The sequence below is a fragment of the Scleropages formosus genome, chromosome 11 (assembly GCF_900964775.1).
Source record: "Scleropages formosus chromosome 11, fSclFor1.1, whole genome shotgun sequence".
NCBI lineage: Eukaryota > Metazoa > Chordata > Actinopteri > Osteoglossiformes > Osteoglossidae > Scleropages > Scleropages formosus.
In genome coordinates, this window is record NC_041816.1 from 10,293,197 (window position 1) to 10,317,629 (window position 24,433).

The window sequence follows — 24,433 nt, forward strand, 5'->3', positions numbered from 1 at the left end:
TATGTTCCATAAGGATCACTGTCTGCAATTTCCTGAACCATAATGGGATTTAGAACACAAATTTCATAAAGCAGGTTTCTCATGAAAGTGGGTGTAATGGCTGTCATAAACAGTTTTCTGTTGAAAGGACTCACACCCACATGCTGTAAACTGCAATTTAGGTTTTGAGTATCAGCATCAGGAGACTAAGGTGTAGGGAGCGAGCACACAGACGGTTTGTAGCTTTGTGTCACAGCTTTGGGAAGGTTAAAAAGGCTCTGCTGAGGCAGAGGAGGGATGTACTGTGCAGGAAGAACCAATTTTATATTCTGTCCATTCTTATTCCGCTGGCATGAGCTCAAAGTGACAACATTACTCTGTGGTCATGCTTATAAGCTGATTGAATTAAAGTGCCTTTTTATAAAATTTCCCCACTAATTCAAATGGGTCTTAAGTGTGATGCTGGACATCATCATAGCTGCCTCTGCAGGTGCTGTAAAATAAGATGTCATATTCATAAGAAGACCTTTACTGTTTAGACCTTTAAACTCATATTTTCAATATTACACTTACTAGACTTTTTGTGGAAAAGCAAGGAGTTTTAAGCTGTTGAAAATAAAAATCACATTTTAATCTTCCTTTGCCATTACTAATGTCTTTTTGACATTTGTGACAATTTTTTTTTTTTAAAAGTTGGATTATTATAATGTTGCCTGAGCTCATCCTTCACTGAATATACTCAGGACTGATTTGGGCAGGAAAACGGAAAAATGAAATGCATAATAAAAAGAGAGAAAGATATGAATGGAAAATTGGGGAAAAAATCTAAAAGAAAAATAAATCTTCCTTTCCCCACTGAATCTATAAACAGATGTAGTGGACAGATCATGTGAGAATGCAGGCCGGAGGAACACTTGGTGTATCTCCTAACGGCAAGGCTGCAGTGCATCTGCAGAACACAACAGAAGAAGACAAAGGAAAAACAGAATACGTTTGTGATATGCAAGGGATCCTTTAGGCATATACTTGTGTTGAGTTGCACAGTATAGAAAAGCCAGGTACTGTGAGGTTAAAACTGACTAGGGTTACCTTGGCTGTCCACCATTACATTATGTGGCTGCTTTGGCATGGTTTTAGTTGCTCTACTATTCCAACCTGAGCACAGCCCTCTGGCACAGTACCACACAGTTCACCATGCAAAAACAAGACTGAGCCACACAACAGCCTGATGTGATAGGCCAAATGTTGAAGGATCGGGAATGTCTAAACTGGGGAAATATTTTAACATTGGGACCTGGAAATGACTAAACTGGATTGAAGGTTTCTTGCAATAAGCATTTGACTTCTTTTACATACCCTAAAAACTCAGTCACATTGAAAAGTTAAGCTAAATTTAGCTCTATTTTTGTTTTTAGTAAGCTGAGAGAGACTGCAGTAATACAGGTACAGATAATATGTGTTGTCATCTCCTGGTTTTCAGAGAAACTTCATTTCAGAATGCAAGACACCAGTAAACTAGCAGCAGCAATCGTTCGGCCTTGATCCAGATATAACTTATCAAGTAACCAGGTATTTTATGGCAGAAATCTGGAAAAAGATGAAATCTAAGCACTTATTAAAGAAGTACAATCCTTTTTTTCCCTCAGGGATCTTATCTGATGATTACGAGATAAAAGATCCAATGTGAATTTCAGCAGCTGCATTAATGCTTTAAATCTAACAATCCATCAGATGTTATTCTTCCATTGTTTCATATTTATCATCCCATGCAAAAGTACTTCAGCATGAACAAAGACCAGATATAAAAAAAAGAGTAAAAGAAAATAAACAAAACAAAGTTAGAAGAATATAAATTTGCCTACTGCAAAACCAGCTCAATGATTTTACTGATATTGTAATTAGCATAAAATGAGTGAAAAAAAAAATCCTGTTTAGGCATGTGGAACAGTGAGTATTCATTTCATGAAAACGAGTATATTTACTTCTAGAAACCATAACAAATGCAATTTTTCAGTTAGAGCAATCAAAAAAGTCAGCCTCATACTGTTCTCCACACGTCATTTAAATGTTCACTTGTATGGTTACTGGGACAAATGCACAATTAGAGCAATATAAATGAAGCACAAAGTCCCTTTAATAAAGTAATGAAGTTATAATAATACACATGCAAAAATGTAAATGCTTCTTTAAATGCACAAACCATTTGTTGATGATACTCACATGTTTGTTTAAACAACAACATATATATGATATATTGAAAAAGGTAAAATACTGCAAACCACTACTGTAACTTGAAAAACACAATTCAGAAAGGAGATGATAAATGATTGAAGCAAATAAATTTGATCAGTATGATAAGATTTTTCATGGTATTACCTAATGGAGAAATATCCATCTTTTATCTTACATGGTTGGTGAAAGCCTGAATAAACAAAATTGTTGGTAACATGTTACAGTTCTTTGTAACAGTATCCCCAACGATGCAGTGTGTTCATACCGTCCTACTGGGGTTTTTAAAAACATAATTGCTTTCAAAAATCATTTGGAAAATTGAAATCAGTACTGTAGGAATTACACACACACATTTTCTGAACCATTTGTCCCATACGGGGTCGCGGGGAACCGGAGCCTCCCGGCAACTCAGGGTGTAGGGCCGGAGGGGGAGGGGACACACCCAGGATGGGACGCCAGTCCACCGCAAGGGACCCCAAGCGGGACTCGAACCCCAGACCCACCAGAGAGGAGGACCTGGTCCAACCCACTGCGCCACCACACCCCCCTCACTATGAGAATTAAATAGTAAATATATTTTCTCATATTTTCCTCGTCATATTTAAACCAAAACAAGCACACCAGAGCATACTCAAGGTATGTTTTATCAGCTTATTTTCTGGGTGTCCTGCAACACATCTTGCCATCTTTCCTAGCTTTGTGATTTTGCCCCAAAGCTTAAAGGCCAAGAGTTATCTCTGTGGAGATACTTTACACCTCATGGATCTCAGCACCTCCTAATCTCACTGTCACACATAACAGAACTGCTCTTCTCATCACACACGTTAGAAAGGCAAACCATAGTCAATTCCAGGCATTCTATTCTCACATAAAACAAGCTAACTGCAGTCTAAAATCAGACATACTGTACAAGTAGTGCACAAAACATCTTTTAAAATACACTACTAATTATTTTCATTAGATTCATATCCAAGAAAAAAAATTACAACACGATGCCATCCAAAAGTAAAAAGTTGCAGCCTTTGCGAGTAAAAATAATCATTCTTACCAGCAATACCAGACTGCATTGTACTTAATAGATTCCTTGGAGGCAAGTAGGCCTGTTTTGTACAACAGCAAAGGAGAGGAATCTACAGTGGTCGCGTTACAGCTGAAGTACATTACAGTGCAGGACATGGTGTTACATAACCTCAGTGGTCTAAGAAAGCGTGGTGAATCTCAGTAGTCACTCTGAAGTCAGTCTTTTATACATGTGTGCCTCCCTTTGCCGTTAATGACGAGCCATGTCATTATTCAGCACAGAAGACGAAATGGTAGGGAGGGCAGAAAGGGCTCCTGAGAGCCTGACTGAGGTGGAAACAGAAAGCTATGAAGACTATGAACGACACTCACCACCGTTCGCATCTCTTATGGGGCCCAAATGAAGATGAAGTGCATGGGTCCTGGGTGGCATTTCTGTCAGATGAACTTTCGAAGAAACAGCAGGTAATTTATTACCAGCGCAGTGAATGGGAGGGAATCAGCTGTCTTAATTAGCCTGGCTGAGCAAACCGGCAATGCATCCTATCCATTCCCTTAAAAATGACACAATATTATTTCTGCATGAGCCAGCAACAACATTCAATGTTCTTTTTTCAGGAAACAGTCTACTCTGAAAGTGGGAAGTAAGTAACAGGAACAAATTACAATGACAGGTAATAACATCTGGCCACAGATTGGATGTCATACCAGTGATATACCTTTTTTTGCATTCCAACATATCGAATCAATGAAAACTTAGCTAAATACATATTAGACCGCTTTGAGGTAAGCATTACTATGCTTTCAAATGAGGACTATGGCCATTGTTATAGAATTTTCCATTTACTGTTCTACACCAAGAACAGACCCCAAACACGCCATGAACTTCTACACAAACATCAATCGATGGGATAGAGCCCTTCCAGCTCAATGCATCAATAAATAAAAAAGAAGCTCTTGGGATTTTTGCCTTCTGTTTTGTGGTACTTTCACCTGAAACTCCTGAGATTATGATAAGAACTAGAACAAACTGTTAGTCTGAACACTCCACCATTTTGCTTTTTGTCCAGCATAGTGGAATAGGCCTGAAAAAAGTCAACGGAGCCAAGAACAATATCGGTTGAAACATTAACTCGTAACTGAGACTTAGCTATGATTGAGTTTGCGATACTAATTAAGTGCAAAGCTACATTAGAGTTAGACTTAGTAATGCAGGAAATTTCTGTTGAAGACTGAGCTATTAATCTTTGCAGTACTTTTAATGACAAAATACAGGGCCTTCATGTTTTTTTCAATGTCTAAACTGTCAAAGGTGAAACAACAATGTGAAATACAAGTCATCCTTCCTCATACCCAATAGGTTTTGTGCATAACTTGTTCTTACACAGTTTAATGTAACATTCACATGCCACACAGGGAGTATTTTTAATTCTCACAAACAGACAAGCACAAACTATAACATAAAAATACATGAGAATGTTCTCTTTACACAACACAAGCACAAAAACCAAGCTTCCATAACAGCCCTGTGGCAGTTTCTGTACTTTGATCCAAATAAACATTTCGTACATGTAAGAAAATGTAAGAAAATACAAAGATGGCTGCTATTTAATGAACTTGCAATTCTGAAACGCACTTTACTGATAGACATTCAAATATTTTTTCTAATTTTTCAAAGATGCTGTGCTGACAATGCACAGCTTCTTTCAATGATTCCTTTTTGTTTTATAGTCCCACATCAATGTGGTTTGTGTGTCTCAACGAAAAATATAATAATCTTTTAAACCTATAATTCAGTTTCGTATTTCATGACAGACTTAAAAAATCTCAGGTAAATAAGTATACCATGTCTGGGAACATAATGCTGTAATAGTTTTCTTTATCATTTAATCCAATAGAAACCTCTAATGTAATTTCAGTCCAAAGATTCAGAAGTCCAGGCTAAACTGAATTAGCAGAGGTAATAAGGACTTTCTGATTCCTCTAGAACCTGTTTTTCCATCATTTCTCCTTATCACAAGAACTCTATGAGTCCTTGACTGCTGGAGGAAGCAGAGGAGCAATGAGATGAATGTTCTACTGGAGAAAGCAGGGAAGCAATGGCAAAGGAAAAGCCTATTTCCAACTCTTTGCTTCCATAATTCAATACAATATTCTCTTGTAGAATTTAAGTTCCCCTGTAAAAGGACCCACTAGATAATGCCAAAAGGATAAAACAATTCCTTTTCAAATGGTTCCATTTTGTTATGTCGACAGTCAAGGTATAGGGTGCTGCTATATTTGTACCTGGATACAAGGGAATTCATATACAGAAATGGAGAAACAAACACAGTGTGCTTCATGGACACCTCTGGTACTGTGCTTTTCTTTCAGGCTCTGACTGACCTTCCATTGCATATTTCATATCTGTGGCGAAGAGGTTCCATGTAATCTCTGCACTGATCTTGCCCATATTCAGCTCTTGTGGGAACCTAGAGCAAAATTATATGTGATCAGATAGAGACAGCAATGCATGTACATTTAAATGCAATAAATGCACAAAACATTTAGTACAAATATTTGTTCAGACAATCAGTTTTATGTAAATAGGAAAGTTAGAAAATATATTTTGTAAGGACAGTAAAAGATGCATAATTGTACTTGTATGTATTTGCGTTCTGTGAAACACATAGAACCAGTGCATAATCATTAGGACATTCAAAACATTATGCTAAGCCATAAACACATCCTATCTCTGTGATAATGTTATTTTCCCTTTAAATATTTGAGCTCCAGCAACCACTTTAAGGCTTACTATTGTGTTTCTATGGCAACATGTTTGTACAGCAATCTATTGAAATGATTATTAACATCTTCTCCTTGATCTTCACCAGAGGCATTCTCTGAACCAATTCCTGGAACCTTTTTGGCCTCATAATTTGCACCAGGTATACAGTATATTTTACAAAAAACATGCTATATAAAAGCAAAGGTGAAAGGGCTTACAAATGTATGCAAATGTGTTGTGCAAATGTTTTCTGTTTCATACGATTTATTTTCTCTCAAGGACATTGATCTTTTGCAATGCTCCAATCCTTTCTCCTCCTAAGGACATTATCGATAGTTTGGCTGCTGTGGTTCTCTCTCATTAACAGTGGCTCCCAGGGCTGCCAGGTGCTCTGGGAATGCTGGTGCGAATGTCTCTTCGGGATTTAAAGCCCCTGGAGACAAAGGACTTCACCTTGACTGAGTAATACATTATACTGCAAAGAATAGGTAGTAATATAAGTATTAATAGAAGATGGCCTGACTACCTGGAACCCAGTTTTTAACAAAATGTTTATTAAGCATGTAGCTAAGGCTCACGGATCAGTAACATCTATGGCTAAGAGATGATGTCTCCTTTGCATCCTCCTAATGTCATTTATATAGGATATTATATGTACTGCAGGGAAAAAAGTTATGACAACAGTGCTTGAGTGGTATTATTAATGTAAACCCATTGTTCATTTCAATTCTAATAGGGACTGTTTCTCTCCTGCCAGTGTTCATATTCTTCCTGTAACATCAGAGCACACTGTCCTAAGGCAGCTCAATTTCAGCACCCAGTGCACTCTCATAGAAACACACTCACACCTAAATAATTCACATGTAACACTTGTACTAAACCCTCCCCTTTTTCTGTCTTAATAACACTGCTGTAAGTCTCTGAGCTCCTGGAAGGAGGGAGCTCCTGCAAGGAAGAAATGGCATCCATTTTCATAACTGCTGAACTTACTGATTGATCACAGGAGTATAAGCGGTCCTGTCTTCATCGATCACAGACACCATCAGTGTGATCAGATTGGGCCAGAAGTCCAGATTCTTGATGGAAGGGCCCTGCTCCTCACGTGGGATGTCCTGCTTCTTGGACTAGAGATGGAGAGAAATGCGAGAAGGAGTTTGGACAATAGACATTAAAAATGATTTGCGTGATTCGTTGTGTGAGTGTCTGAGAATTCTGTAGTAGAAATTAATAATTCATTACATTAAGAGGGTGTGAAGTAGAATTTTAAAAAAATGCAAGCAGGCATGTGTTCAGCATTTAATTTATGGAATAGCATGACGTCTTCATGAGAAAAACAGGCTTGCCAGCTTCTCCAGAAAAGAGAACAGACTAACACTACCGCTGTCATGAGAGATGCAACCAAAATAGCACGAAAACTCTACAATAAATAATGGGACACATTGTCTGAATTTCTAAATATGATGGACCCATTGTATGATAATAATTGTATGAAAATAGAGTTGAAATCTTGAAAAATTTGAAAACTTTTCACTTGCAGTTAATGAAAGCATTGACATAACTGATGTGGTGTAGCTGGGAGTTTTTATTCTTGGTATTGATAAAGATACACTCATAACTATAAAGATATGGCTGATAAAGATAAACCTGCTGCAAGGATTATTTCTGTGTCTGAAACAACTTACATTTTCAAACAGCTGTGTTTTGCTATGAATATGAATTAGTCAAAATAATGTTGCAGTTGTGGTTCTTTCATAAGACATTAGTTCAGCTATGTTTCTACAGTTTAATGCTATTTTCTCTCTTTGTTGTAAAATTTGCATAGTTGTTCTCACACACACACACACACACACACACACACACACACACACACACACATTTTCGGAACCGCTTGTCCCATACGGGGTTGCGGGGAACCGGAGCCTACCCGGCAACACAGGGCGTAAGGCCAGAGGGGGAGGGGACACACCCAGGACGGGACGCCAGTCCGCCGCAAGGCACCCCAAGCGGGACTCGAACCCCAGACCTACTGGAGAGCAGGACCCGGTCCAACCCACTGCCCCACCGCGCCCCCGCATAGTTGCTCACTGTATGTTTATTTGTACAAATGTTTCAAATATTGAATTTGATGATATCAAGAAGGGGGTGCGGTGGCGCAGTGGCGCAGTGGGTTGGACCGGGTCCTGCTCTCCAGTAGGTCTGGGGTTCGAGTCCCGCTTGGGGTGTCTTGCGACGGACTGGCGTCCCGTCCTGGGTGTGTCCCCTCCCCCTCCGGCCTTACGCCCTGTGTTGCTGGGTAGGCTCCGGTTCCCCGCGACCTCGTATGGGACAAGCGGTTCTGAAAATGTGTGTGTGTGTGATATCAAGAATGTAACGTGCACCTGGAGCTTGTAGTGTGAAAAACTCCCCCATATTAACTAGTATGTTTTTTCTTATGGAGTTAACCTTAATAGGTTAATAGCTTACAATGGCTGGCAACAGTGCTTTCCCACTCTGCTAGTCATCACCGTTACGCAGACGTGATGTGCAAAAGCGGTGCACAACAGACACCATGAATCCTATTTTGGCTGTTGTATGAAATAAATTTTACACCGCTGGCTTAGTGTCATCATGCTGCAGTAAAGCCTCCTCAACATTTGCACATTGTCTTTATTTTTTCTGAGCACCAGGTCCACTGATTTACACAGACCATTGACCCTGGAAAAAGTCAAGGGCTCAGTCACTCAAAACCGCCACACAAACTGCCTTCCAGGTATTTTAAATTTCCAATACAAAAGTTCTTGTACACTTAAGTGTAGCTCTTTATGGTCTCATACTTTACATATTAAATTTCAATAGATATTAGTGCTATTTTCTTATAAACAGATGCCAGGAACAATGCTGTTCTTCAAGACACCCTTAGACACAAGTACACAAAACTGAATACATTAAAATACAACAGCAGAAAAAAAGACCCAGGGAAGGACCACAGAATAAGCACAATCTGGCAGTGGGGCTTTAAACATAGCTGACAACTTCTGTCTTGACAGAAAACTCTTTGCTAAAAGACACTGGCTTCATTATCAATGTCTTCTATTTAAGCACAGCTAAAGCCATCAGAAATTCTTTAGCCAGGAACAATGGCCATCAATATCCCCGTTGTATCCACTTGTCTACATGGATAAGGAGAAGGAAATTTCAAATGCAACACAGACTGGTAATGACAGTGATATCATCACAAAAAAATGCAGCAATTTTCATACGAGGCTTTCATGTGCCTGTACTGCAGAAAGGGCTGCTGTAGAGGTCTGCCTAATTAGGAGTATAAATAATGAAACAAATGTTACCGTGGGAGGTGGCATAACTGTGCAAAACATTCAGTTTTTCTGAAGGTTTAACAGTTTATAATACCATTTAGAAGAAAGGTGCGGCACTCTGTATGTGTATGGCTTTCTACTTAGTGCCATGTCTAGATGCATAATGAAAAACAAATCTAAGAAAAAAGGATAATTATATAAGTTACTCTCAATTCTGTTCACGGTATGAAAAGCAAAATTCCCCAGCCATTTTTTAGGTGCATTGTTCAAGTAGTGTGTCTCACAAAATTTAAAGGTTCTTTTTATGACAAATCAACTCCCCAAATCTGGGCTAGAAGGAACTTCAGTGGGCAACAGCTCACCTTGTGGCAAACAAACATCTGTTGTGAGACATAAATTTTGCTAATTCCACATGATATACCAGTAATAACAGGTCTCTATTAACCAGAATTATTATTTTATAAATCGTTTTTACTGCAATATGAGACATATATGGTTACAGCTGTGGGAAACTTCTAGAAAGCCTGTATTTCTTCATCAAGTAATTGTTCTGCAGAGCATACTCCACATACTGTATAAAGATAAGCATCCAGCAGTATCCAATACATTATGAAGACAATGTTATGACCAAAGAGTTTCGTGTTTGCCTTTGTTTTTGTGTGACATTCTCACACCCTGAGAACCTGATGGCTTTATTTATATGATCAAGAAAATCAACATATCTCCAGGTAAGGAGGACTTGAATGATTCACAAATGGAAGTAATACAATCTGTTTTGTTACCCTCTGGCAAAACAAGAAACCTGTGTGATGTAGCCACGTGGGTTAATCCAGTGGCGCTAAATCAGTGCAGTGTTCCAGTGAAAGCAAGAGAAATTTCCCAGGTCAGTGCTGCATTGTGTTCACAGCAAAGGCACCCAGAGGAACAAGAGCTGGCCAATTCTTTTACATTTTCTGCTTTATACACTTCCTCTTGCAGCACAAAAGGCTTGGGCTGTGCACAGGAGCTGTTTATTCTCCTTTCTCAGAGAACCCCTGGTGCCAGTCAGGGGGTTTGAACAGCAAACGATTCACATTCTTAGTACTACTGTATTCAAATGAATGATCAATACACGAGTGATGTGAATATAAAAACTGTTTACCTTGTATCTGTGGTCTGTTAATGTAGAAATAAAGTATTCAGTTTATTCCCCAGAATGGAATTTTATGCATCTGTAGGTCTCGTTTTTGTCATTCATTCATGTACACTAAAAACATAAAAACTTAAATGGTGGAAATTTTAATAACTTCAAAAAAAAAAATCTGTACAGTGTACAGTGTAAGTGAAACCAATTTCCAAATCCATTGGAAATGAGTGTATTTTATGATTTTATTCAACTGTTGATTGACTAGAATGGTATTTCTAAATTGCACTGAGCATTTACAGTATTGTACATTTACTTAAAACCCTGTTTAAACAAATAAAACTAAGTGTAAACCATCACTGAGGTCATGAATATACAGTATATCTCATTTCTGTCACAGTACATAGTAGTCATAAAAAAAGAAACCCACAATTGTTTGCTTTGAATGTTCTAGCTAATCTACAAACTATCTGGCTCTTAAGGAGCCAACGTAAAAGTACTTGAATGTAAATTATTGTCCCAAGTGCTTTAGAGAGGTTTAAATGACATGCAGTATGCAAGGAAAGACTCAATCTGTTCAGCAGAAGGATCAATTCACCTGAAGGACAAACCAATGCTGTGCATCGTGACAGGAAACTCAAGATGGTACAAGATGCAGCTACAGTATATTCTAGAAGATAGTAAACGTACATGTAGACAAAATTTTCACCTAATGAACTACTTTTTTTGACTAATAAATTCTTTTCATTAGGTATGCACTGTATCATACACCACTATTACATGTTTAAACAACTGAGAAAGAATGGAGTTCTTTTTTCCCATTATAAATGAAATGAAACTATTTTTTCATGTCTTTAACCAATAACTTGTTAAATATACATATAAAGTTTTATCTGTCTTTTTTATAACATCCTCTCCTAGAAAGGGTTAGTTGTGAGATCAGACAGTAATTTCCCTTTCTCATACTTTTATCATACACCAAAAAAATGAGAGAACAAACACTCTAAAAATACTGTGAACTCAGTAAACACACATTCTCTAATTGAAATGTGAATATGTTTCAAAAACTGTTAGTACAAAATGTGAAACAGATTAATTACCTACACTTATAAACATTCAGAGCCGTCTGCTTTTAAATATATCCATGAAGAAAGATATGAGGTAGCATTTAATGGTGACGGATTATTTCCTACACAAAATAAGCCAAGGATTAATGTTGCAGAAAAGAACATCATGTCCAAGGTTAGGCAAAATGGTGCCCTAAGAAAGTTTTAATTGAAGGAAAATGTGTGAACAAGTGTATTTATGCTGTCTTTTGCTGTTTTTGGTAATGTTTTTTAAGATGGTCTCCATGCAAATCCTTTAGAAACAATGCATTATTATGAGCATCTACTTATTGCTCACATACAAATGATGCATTGAATATGAAGCTATAATGGATTCCTTAAGAAGGACTTTCATAGAGCACGACTTATTTATGGCTGTTGACAACTATTTGTGACTGTTTTCATGGTCTTACCTGCAATGTTGAATTAATTTTTAGATAAATTCTGACTCAATCGGACTTTACCTTTCAGGCTTCCAATAATTTGTGTAATTAATCTTTACTGATGCAACAGTTACTGTGGATTTCATTTGAAAAGCAGTCTTTTCACAGACAACACTCAAATGACCCTTTAACCAAGAATTGGTAACATTATGCAACATTTACTAAGTAAATAAGCAAAAATATGAAGCTGAAGGGATTTTTAAGTACATATTAGTAAGTACAGTAGAAGTATAAGACAACTCTAATCTCTAGGATAGAGTCAACCATTGTTTTTTGCTACATTCATAGCATGGAACTGAACATTGTTTCAACCCTAATGATACAGAAGGCAAAGTAATGGCTTTGAGGTCCAGCAAAACTGTTTGAATTTCTTGTTAGAAAAATCCCCTGCTCAAGGAATTTCCTGGTTCTCAGCATCTAAATGTTTTTGCAGCCTTACCTGGTCAAGGAGCTGGTTGTACAGGTCATAACAGTTGTCGAATATGTACTTGTAGGTAGAGTCCAGGCACGCTCGCACACAGTCCTTCACAACCATGCTGGCCCTGGGGGGGCTCTGCAGTTCCTGTACCTGGAACCACATTGAAAAGCAACGACAAAATCAGAAGAGTATTTAGTCCAGCAGGAAACATAATGGCTAAGCATATGGACATGGACATTTTATGTGCAGGTGGGTAGGGTAAAACTTCATTCACTGATACTGCTGTAGTTTCCTTGAGCAAGGCACTTGCACTGATACAGTGAAACACCAGGCAGTATAAATGGACTAAGCAACAAACTAGTAACAATAATGGTTAATGACAAGAACATGTAGCCAGAAGATTGACAATATGTGTCCCAAGAAGACTTTGCTGTAGTAGGTGCATGACTTGAACCAGTGAAATTAAAAACTCAGAAAACATAAACTAGCTCCTTTTGTTACAAATTCGTGAACATACAAAGCTGTTCTAATTTATTTATTGTAATAGCACATTTCTTGCAGTTTTCTTAAAAGTAAGATTTCTTGTTTTTTGTACACCCGTTTGTCAGTGGGTAGAAAAACACAGCCAAACAGATCAGCACTTCGGGGCCAACTTGATTCAACACGTTTTCACAGTGTTTACAGTTCATGTCTGGTTTTCCTGAATGTCATTGAGCAATAACAAGATAGTAGGGGTTGCATGTGTTTTTGGGTTGAACAGTCTACTAGTTTACAATGTGCATTGAATAGTCATTTACAAAGGGAAGTTATTTTTATTTTCCCTCAGTTTAAATTAAATTTAATTTCAGTGTAATGCAAACTTAATAAAAACGTAAAAAAATATTTTCATTGTAGCTATATGTAAAATCTTTAGAGAATCTAACAAATAAACCAAAGAGCATCTCTATTATTACAGCTTTATTGATACTGAAGGTAAAATAGAAAGCTGAATGAATGACGAAGGTTGTACATGCGTATGTTATGAATTTGTCTGTGGCTTGATGAATTAAAGTGAGTGTGAATAGGAGATCAAGAAAGATATGTATTTTTAATTTTCAATTATGTTAAATTTGTTTTAATTTTAATGCAGTTAAACACACACACACACACACACACACACACACGCACACACACACACGCACACACACACATGCACACACACATATGCGCACACACATGGACACACGCACACACACAGAGGAATTTTTCTGAAACCTGGACCACCACTACCATGCACAGAACAAGCAGTTTCTGAGAACTTATGGATGGATGAAAGTGTTACAGATAATTTGTTATTTACAAAATCTTATTCTGAGGTTTTTAAATAATCTTACCTGAATAAAAGGAGTGGTGTCTGTATTATGTAGCTTTAACTGATTGCAATATAATAGTAAAAGTGAGTTTGTATTTATAAATTAACTGCGTTATGAACAGCCTTTCAGTTCCAGTTGTGTCTGTAAGTATAAGAGCCAGTGTACAGGAAATATAATTTACTCTTTCAATAAGTTTTGGCTAAGTAAAAAAAAGACCAAAAAATAGTCCAGCCAGGGGGAGGACTGGACAGTTGGGTCAGTGAGTTCTTGAAGAAGGGCACAACACTAGAACCAGAGAATGGTGTCCTCCCCAGCATCCAGCAATCCAATTACACTCAAGATATAAAGACTGCAGGAAATAAACATATTGCATAACACCATATATGTATAATATTAATTGCCACATTTGCCACAGTTCTACATTTTACACTACTCTTTTAACCCCTTCTTAAATATATTGAAAAAATAAGTAAATAGCAGTTTTGAGAAAAACTATTTGTATTTTGGCAACAGCAGATACTGATGAAATTTTATATGCCAGTATGAATTGGAATTAAAAGCCTTAGCTGCAAATGAGAATAACTAAACTCAAGAACAGATGTTAAAGCATGATGAAGAAGAACTAAAACATTTTATTTAATATAGACAGTAAATGTTTGTTTGGATTGCAAGATAAGAAATCCTACCAGATAAAATGCATTTCTTAACCACAACCAATACAAAACACAAGGGTGTAACCCTGTTTTAAAGAAGCTGGCATAAAAAGATGTTTAAATATCAAATAAATAATTACAAGGATATAAAACATTTTAGTGACCTTATGTTTATTCCAAATTTCATTCTAATTAATGTTATAATTCTTCTTTAGCCATCAGTACTATAGCAATGCAGAAATTGGCCAATAAAGTCCAGGGAAGAGAAAGGTAACTACAATATAACACTTCAAACTCTGGCATGGATATATGTGAAGATTTACTACCAAGTTCAATAGGCAACAGAAAGCAACTAACCTTAATCCAAGGTTAAAAAATGGATAATATACCAAATTGAAAGCTTCAACAATCATAACGGCAGCAATTAAAGTAAATGTGTACACACCATCCTTGGGACTGTGAGAGGCGATGAAAGTCGTCCTACCTTCATCCTGAAGAAGGTGATGCTTGTTAGTAGGTCTACAGTGGACTTGAGGTCCTGCAGCCTCTCTGGATTGCTGGCAGGAAAATTGTCCTGGTAACGAGAATGAGGCAGTGAGGCCAGCGCTACCATTTTCACATCATCTTCCTTTGGTTTGTACCACAGTCATGATTGTTTGTAGCTATTATACTGATCGGTACATACTGTACCCGTCAGCAGCAATTTCACAAGTTACAAGCTACAAAGATAGACTTCATTACATCATGACAAAACAATAATTTACAGTTCACTCACCTGAAAGATAACAGTTCAAAAACAACATTAAGTTTTGGACCTTTGATGGTATTTTGCTATATGGTAGAGACAAACTAGAGACAAACAACTATTAAGTAATAAATAAAGTAAGTATAATATTCTTTCAGGAATATATCAGGACGCTGTGTAACACTGACTAGTATATTCCATATGCATAACATATACAGATTTACATTTACAATAAATCATTAGCATGATGAATCATGAAAAAAATATCAATCTGAGAGCAATCTACTCAACTGATCATATTATTTGTACCCCTTATAAATGAAAAACTCTTCAAAATCAATGATGTAAATAAATGAAGTTTGACACCGTTTTGCCATGATCACATTTTCTTGTGCTGTACTGTATTCTGAAATGGGAATCAGTTTTGAGGCAAGCAATTTATATAAAGGAAAAGAAAGTCTCAGTTTCATTTAAAAAATGCTCAAAAATGACCCATAACCCCAGAGCAAATTTCCCTTTCTGCTACACTGTGAATGAATTAAAAAGAGCCTGAGGCTTTTTGGGATGAATTCTCTGTGAAAGAGTTGAGGTGATTTCAGCTGGTTATTTTTTTATTTTTTTTTTAGGGCTCAGTGTAGCAAGGAAAACCTATAGAGGCTTTAATTTCTGCTTGCATGATTACAAACACCCTGCCTTGGGATACAACAAATGCAACAAGATTTCCTTATGGTGAGGTAAAGGCTGCTTGTACCTTTTATGGAAAACTCATCTGGAAGAAAAGCAAATAAAATTTTGATCCAGGATTTGATTTAGGGAAAAAATTCCATGCAGTTGTACAGTACAGTCAGCCTCTGCTGATCTGATTGTATTACTGTCCAAACACATTATCTGTGTTTAAAGAAAAGGTATCACGCATCACAACTGCTATGTGCCAAGTGTGGCTTGAGTAGACATGAGAGAACTACAGCAATCTCAAAGCCCTATGACCAGTTGTAGTCAGCAAATGAAATTACAAGTGTTTGTATCAAACTACAGTACTGCATGCAATCATCAAAAAAATTGAGAACTGTTTTTCTCTTATACACTTTCATGACAACAAGAAAGGGTTAAATTATTAATTCTAAACCCATACTCTAAAAAAGGTATGCTCTTTTCCCCTGCTTTTAGTTTTTTATTTATTAGGGATGAATGCTGTAAATGACTAATGGGATTAAAATTTATAAAGCTGCAAAGCCATTTTCCAAGTACATTGGTGGATGTGACAAATTACAGCCAGAAGTGAACACATTGTACGTTATTTTACATTAGCTTGTTTTAAAAAAAATATAGCACAAATGGTGCATTGGGCAGGGGGGCACGGTGGCGCAGTGGGTTGGACTGGGTCCTCCTCTCCAGTGGGTCTGGGGTTCGAGTCCCACTTGCGGTGCCTTGCGACAGACTGGTGTCCTGTCCTGGGTGGGTCCCCTCCAGTGGGTCCCCTCCAGCCTCATGCCCTGAGTTGCCGGGTTAGGTTCCGGTTCCCCACGACCCCGTATTGGACAAGCAGTTCAGAAAGTGTGTGTGTGTGTGTGTGTGTGTGTGTGTGTGTGTAGTGCATTGAGTTTATCACATACATACCCGATACTTAGACAAATCAATCCTCAGCGAATTGTGCAACTGATCTAAGAGCTTCACAAATTTTTCCCTCTGTAGGGAAAAAAGAAAAACAAATCCATATCACATTAGCAAGTTTAGAAATAAAATCTATGCAGCAGGATAACAACACTGGAAAATAAAAACAAAAATGATCAATATCACCACAAAGACTGTTGAACTGTAAGAGAGACTCACTCCAAAGTTGGATGCAGCAAAACGGTCTGAAGCAGAGATGTTGGTGGTGGCAGTGGTGGTGTGGGCGAAGTAGGCATTGATGTTGGCCAGCAGGTTGCTCATTACAGCAGGCACACCTGGGCACATGTACTTGGATGACAGACAGGAAAAATGGCTGAAAGAGAAAAGAAACCAAACACATTTCAAAACATCAAAAAAAAAAAAAATAACAGAAATAATGTTGGTCAGATGACTGGCACCCTTCAGAGCCAGGACAGCCAGGATAAGATGTGACATGGAGACAACAGGATCATGAAAATGTCCCGCATAATTACTTTAGACAGTCATATCAAAACTGCAGCAGTCGGATGACTGGGAGGACCATGGACTATGAATGACTTTCTTCCTGGACTCCTCAAATCACCCATGAGGGTTGCTGCATTCTTGTCCTGAAGGGCACCTCCCAGCAGTGAACAAATGTTGCATGATGTCAGGAAGATAAGTAGTCAGGATGACACATTTCCCTGCATTAATTCTGCCTTCTGATGGATCGAGTGTCCCCTGGAAGATGATTCCCATACCATCAGAATCCTGCAGAACTTGCAGAATCAAGTGAAAAGGGGATGCTGAACTCCTTATGCTGCCATCACACATACAAAGATTTACTCGAAACCACTATAGTGAGCTGATTTGTCACTTATACAGCTTAACAAAATTCAGCAGCCAGTTCTCCTTGCACCATTCATCGCATGGACCATTTTCAGGAACTGTGTGAATATTAGCACTAGGTTTCTGGAAGGTGCTCTGTGTAACTGGAACATGCTCTTCCATTCACTTGCTGTTCAGTAACACTATCGTATTGTATAAAAGAATTTTTCAAGGTGGCATTACACTTCCACAAACTTCACAGAAAATGCAACCTGTTCAGAGTCACTGAGGTCTTCAGGTACAGCTGTGCTGATTCATGTTATGGAGGCTATAACGTGCTTATATATGCAGAACAAGCAGACAACAGGGAGTTTTTCTGCAGGTTTCATAGCTAAAATGCAGTACAGTATTTGTGGCATCTCTACACACATTGTACATTAGTGGTTTCCTACTGTCCTTGTCTATTTGGAAACCAGTTTTAAACATATAACATTAATTTTAATTGACAGTGCAGCAATGGCCCTTTTGTAATTTATAACTAAGCATTAAACGTAGTATACTGTACAAGTATGACAGGTCCTTTACCATTAGCTAGGTCTCATTTAGAAGCACAACAGAAGCTATAACTGTATACAGTGAGGAAAGTATCTGTATCTGACCACACAGAAAGCCTCTGTAGTAAGCACTGATCAGGGAGGGTTTTGTGAAAATCAGGCTGAAAAGATACATGCAACACCTTCTGGCTCAAGCTGAAATGTGGCACACACAGTCCTATTGCACACCCCCCTCCAGGCAGTGTAGACATCAGTGTTGGTGTGTGTCTGTATGCATGCTTTTGTGTGTCAGAGAACATGTGACTCTGTGGGTATTTGTGTATGTTTGTGAATGTGTCTCTTTGTATACGATCACGTTTTCATCTTCCTCAGATCCGACATTCACAGTGGTGGTTTTTCATGGTGAATCTCCTCTATCCTTTTGATGTTTATGAAGTATCCAGAGACAGTAAAAGATTTATAATTATGATCTGATGCACATCTAATTTACTCCCTAATTGTTCTACAATTACCAGATTCCCTGGTGTATGGGAATGACCAAGATTTGTAAATAAGTAATACTGCCTCTATAGCTAGACTGAAGAGAATAATCTAAAAGAATGTTTTTTGCTGGTTTTGTTATACTGAGTGAGGTCTGATTGAACTTATATATTTCCTGGTGTTTCAAGTATAAATAAGTCAATAATTAAAAGAGCTGTTTAAAAACTGCAGCTCTGAGGTATAGAGACAGAGAGACACTGTATTGTTCAAGACTTGTTCAACCACCGCTTTACAAGTTTAATGCTACAGCTCAAGCAGTAATGTTGGGCATCTTCTGAAGCAGGGGTAATTAATAGGGACATAAAACAGAAACAATAACAGTACAGAGGGTAAGTAAAATTTCAGTGATACAAGATGTGGTGAGAGTGATTTCTACAGATTGCCCAGTTCCAAGGCAAGCACACCGTTGCACAATGGAGCTTACGTTTTAAGTGTTTAATCAATGCCAAGGATCCACTTCTAAAGAGGACTTTAAGGAATAATTGCATAAAGCATAACCAATGGTCACTCAGCTGTCAATGCTCATTGACAATCCTGTAAGATTTTGTCTGCATAGTTTTAGATCTATTTAACAGAATTGTCTGCTGGTACACAACCTGAAAAATTTGGACAAAATACATGTACAAAGTTTAATAAAACATTGTTCAAATAACGCTATACAATGTATCGTACTTTTTACTTGGTACCAAACTGAATTACCCAATGTGTTCTCTACAGATGAATGCAAATCAGTTTACATGACATAAATGTTACACATTTTCATCAGGTTAAGTCCTTCTTTGTAACAGTGGTTTTACATTTTTTCTAGAAGTGTCAGTATACATTTAGAAAATAAGACAAAGAAGTGTGCTTTCTGTTGTTCCTGTCTGAGGAACAATATTTTGAGTATTTCAAGAGATATGTCTACTTATAATTAAATATATATGCTAATGAATAATGGGATATTAAAAATGAAAATTCTAATTTACAGTTACTGAAACTTCTATTTATATCAAAGGATTTTCTTTCCCTTCCTTGCTAATTTCTGCCAAACACATGTTCTTAAAATAGCTCATGCCAAAGGCGCATTACAGAGTCATTATCTCACACTTTGCCAGAAAACCCTGACCATTAAAAGCACAACCCCTTTTTTGTCACATACTGTGGGAAAGACAAAACATACTGCAATTATTACTTTCACATATTTTAAATTTCAGGACAGAACCTCACAGAATATGCTACAGTAAACTTTCACTTCAGCAAAAATGAATCAATCTTTAACACTAAATATGTTCATAAAAATATACCATAAGTAGTTGGGTTACCTTGGATAAAGCCATCACCGAAATTCTAGACCATCCGTATAAGTCAATTTGGAAAAAAGCATGTTCTAAATGAATAAATGTAAATGTAAATGTTTTGTGCTTTCATTTTGATCAGTAGTGTTTGTTGAATGTGACAAACACACTGAGTCAAGTAAGGCATGTTGAGCTGTGTCTATCTGTATTAACAACATAACTTTCATAGTTCAGTATTTATCAGACTGTTGATAAACTATGATTATTCCAAGATACCACCAAGGCAGAGTAGCCTACTGTCATAGAATATTGTAACTGTATTACACTAGTTTAAGTGGTTGATTGAAAATAACAGCTGAAGGAAGAAATAACTGGTGTAATGGTAACGTTTACTCACGTCATTGCCTGGTATATTGATTCCACCCCGTAGCGCATGGCAAACTCATCAACAATTTCTTGAGAAACATCATCGAAGTAGACCTTCCAGGCATCGTCACCTTTAATCTTAGGAATCTTCACTACCCCATTATTTTTCACCTCTGTCAAGTGGTGGAACAGGTTCTACAAAGGATGAAAAGAATTAAATGTGAATTACAAAAAAAGAGAGGCTGTGGGATCCTTAAAATTTGTGCCCATTGAAACATTACGAGACCTTATTAAAATGTACTTTTTTTGACCTTTTCAGTAGGAAACCAGAAACCATTAATAAAAATCCCCATTTGCTCACCTGCTTGGATTATCCTCTTATTTCATATAAAATACTACATATGGGTGAGTACTGATGGTGCGATGGGGAGACAACAGGTACCTCATGCAGACATGTGTACTGGCTGTGGGGTGGAGCCACCTTCTCCTCTCCTTTCATCTCCACGCTGATCTTTAGCCTGATGGCACCAGACACAGCAGATTTATCTGTCCTTTTCTCTGAGGAGCAGCAAAATACAGGTCCATCGGAATTCTTTCTTTTGTTAGCACGATTCCAGCCCTGTAATTTGTAACACCCAGCTTCTGGTTGTCACTAGCATTGAGGAAGACTAGTACCTCCTGCTCTTCCACCACAATGTCAAGGAAATAAAGGTCACTGTGAAAGTCTGTGTGGCTGTTTCATGATATATTGTTTATGTGACAATGTTTGGCATCTGGAGTAGAAATGCACTTTCATAAGAAAGTTGCCTGCAACTGCCTGGAGAGGCTCAGTAATCAGTGGCTGTAACAGAATAAAGCAAAGCACACTATTAAAAGAAACGGTGTTGAAATTCTCACACTAGTAGCAGCAAAAGTGCAATAAGACCTTGAAAAAACAGGTACCAGTAAATACCATTTAAAAGTGTTTACAATGTTTTCTGAAGACTATGGGCTAATTTCTATTTTAATAATGCATATTTTTCATTATTGCAAGCTTCATTACCAAACACCATGTGCTTCCAAACACAATTTGCAAATGAGCTCCCACTTATTTTCAGAGTTTTATATACAGATTATGTTTTCTGCAAATGATTTAATTCATTTTAATTGCTGCTGCTTACAATCATGGTAACACAGAGGCATAAATAAAGATTTTCACCATTAACTCCAAACATATAACAGCAAAAGATTAGTTGATCAATATATTACAAAATAAAGTGTAATAATAAATAAGTGCAAAATCTGTATTAATTTGGCAGAAAAACAGGTTTTTGAAAGAAGCAATAAGTGAAATTAGGAGTGAAATCATTGTCCTACTTAACTCAAAGTAGTAACTTGGAAAATCCCATGATAGTTTGAACGTCAACACCCATTTCTGTTCTGTAAGCCTCTGTGCCCCCATGCAAACACTCCCCTACATCTCCAAGACATTAGTGGAGGAACTTTTGTTCTACAATGATCATTGCTCTGACAAGCTCATTACTTTTAAAGGGCCATGCCCAGTTAGTCTGAGCTTGTATTAAGCTGTAAGAGACCAGCTCGTACCCAGGTTGTACCACACGTCCATCTCGCCGCTCAGTGTCCTCACTTCTATGATGGTCTGGCCGAGGAAGTCGTCTGACTCTTTTTTGAAGTGTTGCTTCACACGTGACTTTATGTCATCATCCTCGTCCCACACCCTCACTTTTATCCTGTCTGTGGCATTGTGGCATTCACTGTCATGGAAATAACATTGGATGAGATCTGGTTCACCAGTAGCAAGTTTGAAATCTTCATTTCTTATGCAAACTAAGCAGGACTTTGCACCATGATCATAAGACAAAAGCAAAATTATTAGAGAAACAAGAACAGAAGAGTTTGATACCATAACTGCAATTTGAATACAGTACCGTTTGTTGAAAAGTACAAATTCCAACATAATTCAAGAATGCTTCACAATAAATATATACTGCATGCACTATAACTTCCCATTTTCAACTAAACTATGAAACAAAAAGCCAATGCCGAAACACAAAATTGAATTTTACTGACAGAAAAAGAACAGGCAATGGAAAAACATTTTGTTGAAAATACTAAGCCACCAAAAAAATATAAGCTACTGCAAGGAATATATCTGGTTTATCCAAGCAAAAACCTTCAGGAACAGCCTTGATTTAATGAAGAAGAGAATGAGAACCCCTCTTTGGCTTCACTGGAGCAGGGTATCTTACAAATGTAATATTGGTTCCAATACAATCTGCTGTATTTGTCTTTATTGCTGTCATAGCCTTACCCACTGCACTGCACACTGTGGACTTCTCAGGTAGTGAAAAAGCTCCAAAGAACTTAATTGTAGAACAGTGAGGGGGCTGCCGGATACAATTCTCACAACTGAAAGCGGGCAAGTGACGTCCAGTGGTCCCATGCTTGACTTCCAAGGCGCTCACTAATGGTGATTGCAGAAGCAAAGCAAAGTCCCCCATCTGTTTAATCTGCCAGCATGTATGATTATATGCCATTCCTCTAGTGCACAAGCTGTGAAGTCAAGGATTAGAATTTCAAAGAATCCAGAGGCAACAAACTGACCAAAAGTTTTTATTTCTTGTGTACAGCAGATTTATGATAAAATGAAGCTAGTAAAATTCAACTTCCAAGTAAAATCAAAACTTTTGTGACTCTAGAATTTCCTGAAGGATACTGAGAACAAAGAAATACTTTGGCAAGGCAGTAAACTGCAGTATAATGGCAGCCATCTGCAATCTCATGATTCAGCAAGATTAACAAAGGCAGCCATACCTTCTGGAGTGCAGTGACTGTCTTACTGTTATAGAATGAGGTGAGTAGCGGGGAAGGTAGCAGAGGCTGGAATGTAATACAGGGGTGGATACTTCAAAGGGCCACCCGCAACTGCTGACTCCTTGTCAATCTTTGTAGATGTAACTGGAGGACATAGGGGTCTGTCATCTGAGCTAAAAAATATGTCCCTGCTTTGAGGGTGACAGTGCCATCCACACGCAGGGGGCATTTTCAAGAACTGAATCACTATCACAGCTGACTTGTTAATGATTAGTGCCTGTCAGAACATACATGTACCTATTGTATGTATCCTGCCTATTCTTAACATAAGTCTTCTTATTGGCTATAGCAGTCAGCCTACACTTGAGAGAAGCCTTTTCATTGGCTCCAGCACTCAGCGGCCACTTCATAGAAGTCTTTCATTGGCTCCAGCACTCAGCCAGCACTGAGTTAACTTAGCCACTAATTGCAAAGAAGCCATTAACTGAGTCACTCAGGAACCCAAAGCCACACTGCATTTAAGGCCTGATGTGTCTTTCTGACACCCTGATAACTGCCAAAATGTGCATGCCCTGTGATCAAGGAGGTTACTACAATACTAAAGTATACCACTTTAGCACTGTGTTGTTAAAATACCATTACTAGCAGACTCCTTGTGATTTACAGTTTACACCAAGCTGAAAAGCATGAATCAAGCCATCAGGTTGTTGGCTGGCCTTGAGAGAACCAAAATCATTCTTCACCCACAAAAGGGCAAAATTGCCCACATTCATCCAGCAGGAACATTGCTTTATCAAAGGCAAACTAAATCCAAATTTAAAGGGCTTTCTGGGTGAAATTTACTGGATGTCATGTACAGAATGGGCTTCGCTATTGCTACCTGCACAGGAACTCGTAAGAGATCATATCATTTAACCTCAGATTCACGTTTATACAGTCCAGATTTTGCACATGGCACAGCTGTTCAGAGCAATATACTAATGAGAGTTTGAACTGAGCTTGAAACTTTTTCAGGATGTGCACAGCATTTTATGAGTACATGAGAATACTGGTGCAAACCAAGTTATTGTTGAAGAAGCCATACACTCTTAAACTTATTCTTTTACCTTTTATTCTGCATGCTTATTCCTGAATGCTGTAGTTATTGCAGATGGAGATTTGAAATGCATTATGTAATAATTATCAGAACTACCAGTAATATCAGAGCCCCCAGTATTTGAAATGACAACAAGGTTATGGCGCTACACTGAAAGCACAGAAAGCACCTACCTTTCAACTTGCCCTGTGGGCCAGT

At 37.8% G+C, this 24,433-nt stretch overlaps 1 protein-coding gene across 5 annotated transcripts in view; it reads right to left on the minus strand.

Annotated features, from left to right (window-relative positions):
• unc13c (unc-13 homolog C (C. elegans)) overlaps positions 1-24,433 on the minus strand; it is a 91,170-nt gene that overhangs the window by 34,037 nt on the left and 32,700 nt on the right. For all 5 annotated transcript variants that reach the window (XM_018739603.2, XM_018739606.2, XM_018739605.2 and 2 more), the window contains exons 11-19: positions 21,910-22,079; positions 20,768-20,883; positions 20,357-20,520; positions 16,962-17,115; positions 16,749-16,817; positions 14,871-14,960; positions 12,403-12,531; positions 6,989-7,122; positions 5,617-5,702 (exon numbers count right to left, since the gene is read on the minus strand). In XM_018739603.2, the coding sequence (XP_018595119.2) occupies positions 5,617-5,702; positions 6,989-7,122; positions 12,403-12,531; positions 14,871-14,960; positions 16,749-16,817; positions 16,962-17,115; positions 20,357-20,520; positions 20,768-20,883; positions 21,910-22,079 (1,112 nt within the window). The remainder of the gene's footprint in view (positions 1-5,616; positions 5,703-6,988; positions 7,123-12,402; positions 12,532-14,870; positions 14,961-16,748; positions 16,818-16,961; positions 17,116-20,356; positions 20,521-20,767; positions 20,884-21,909; positions 22,080-24,433) is intronic.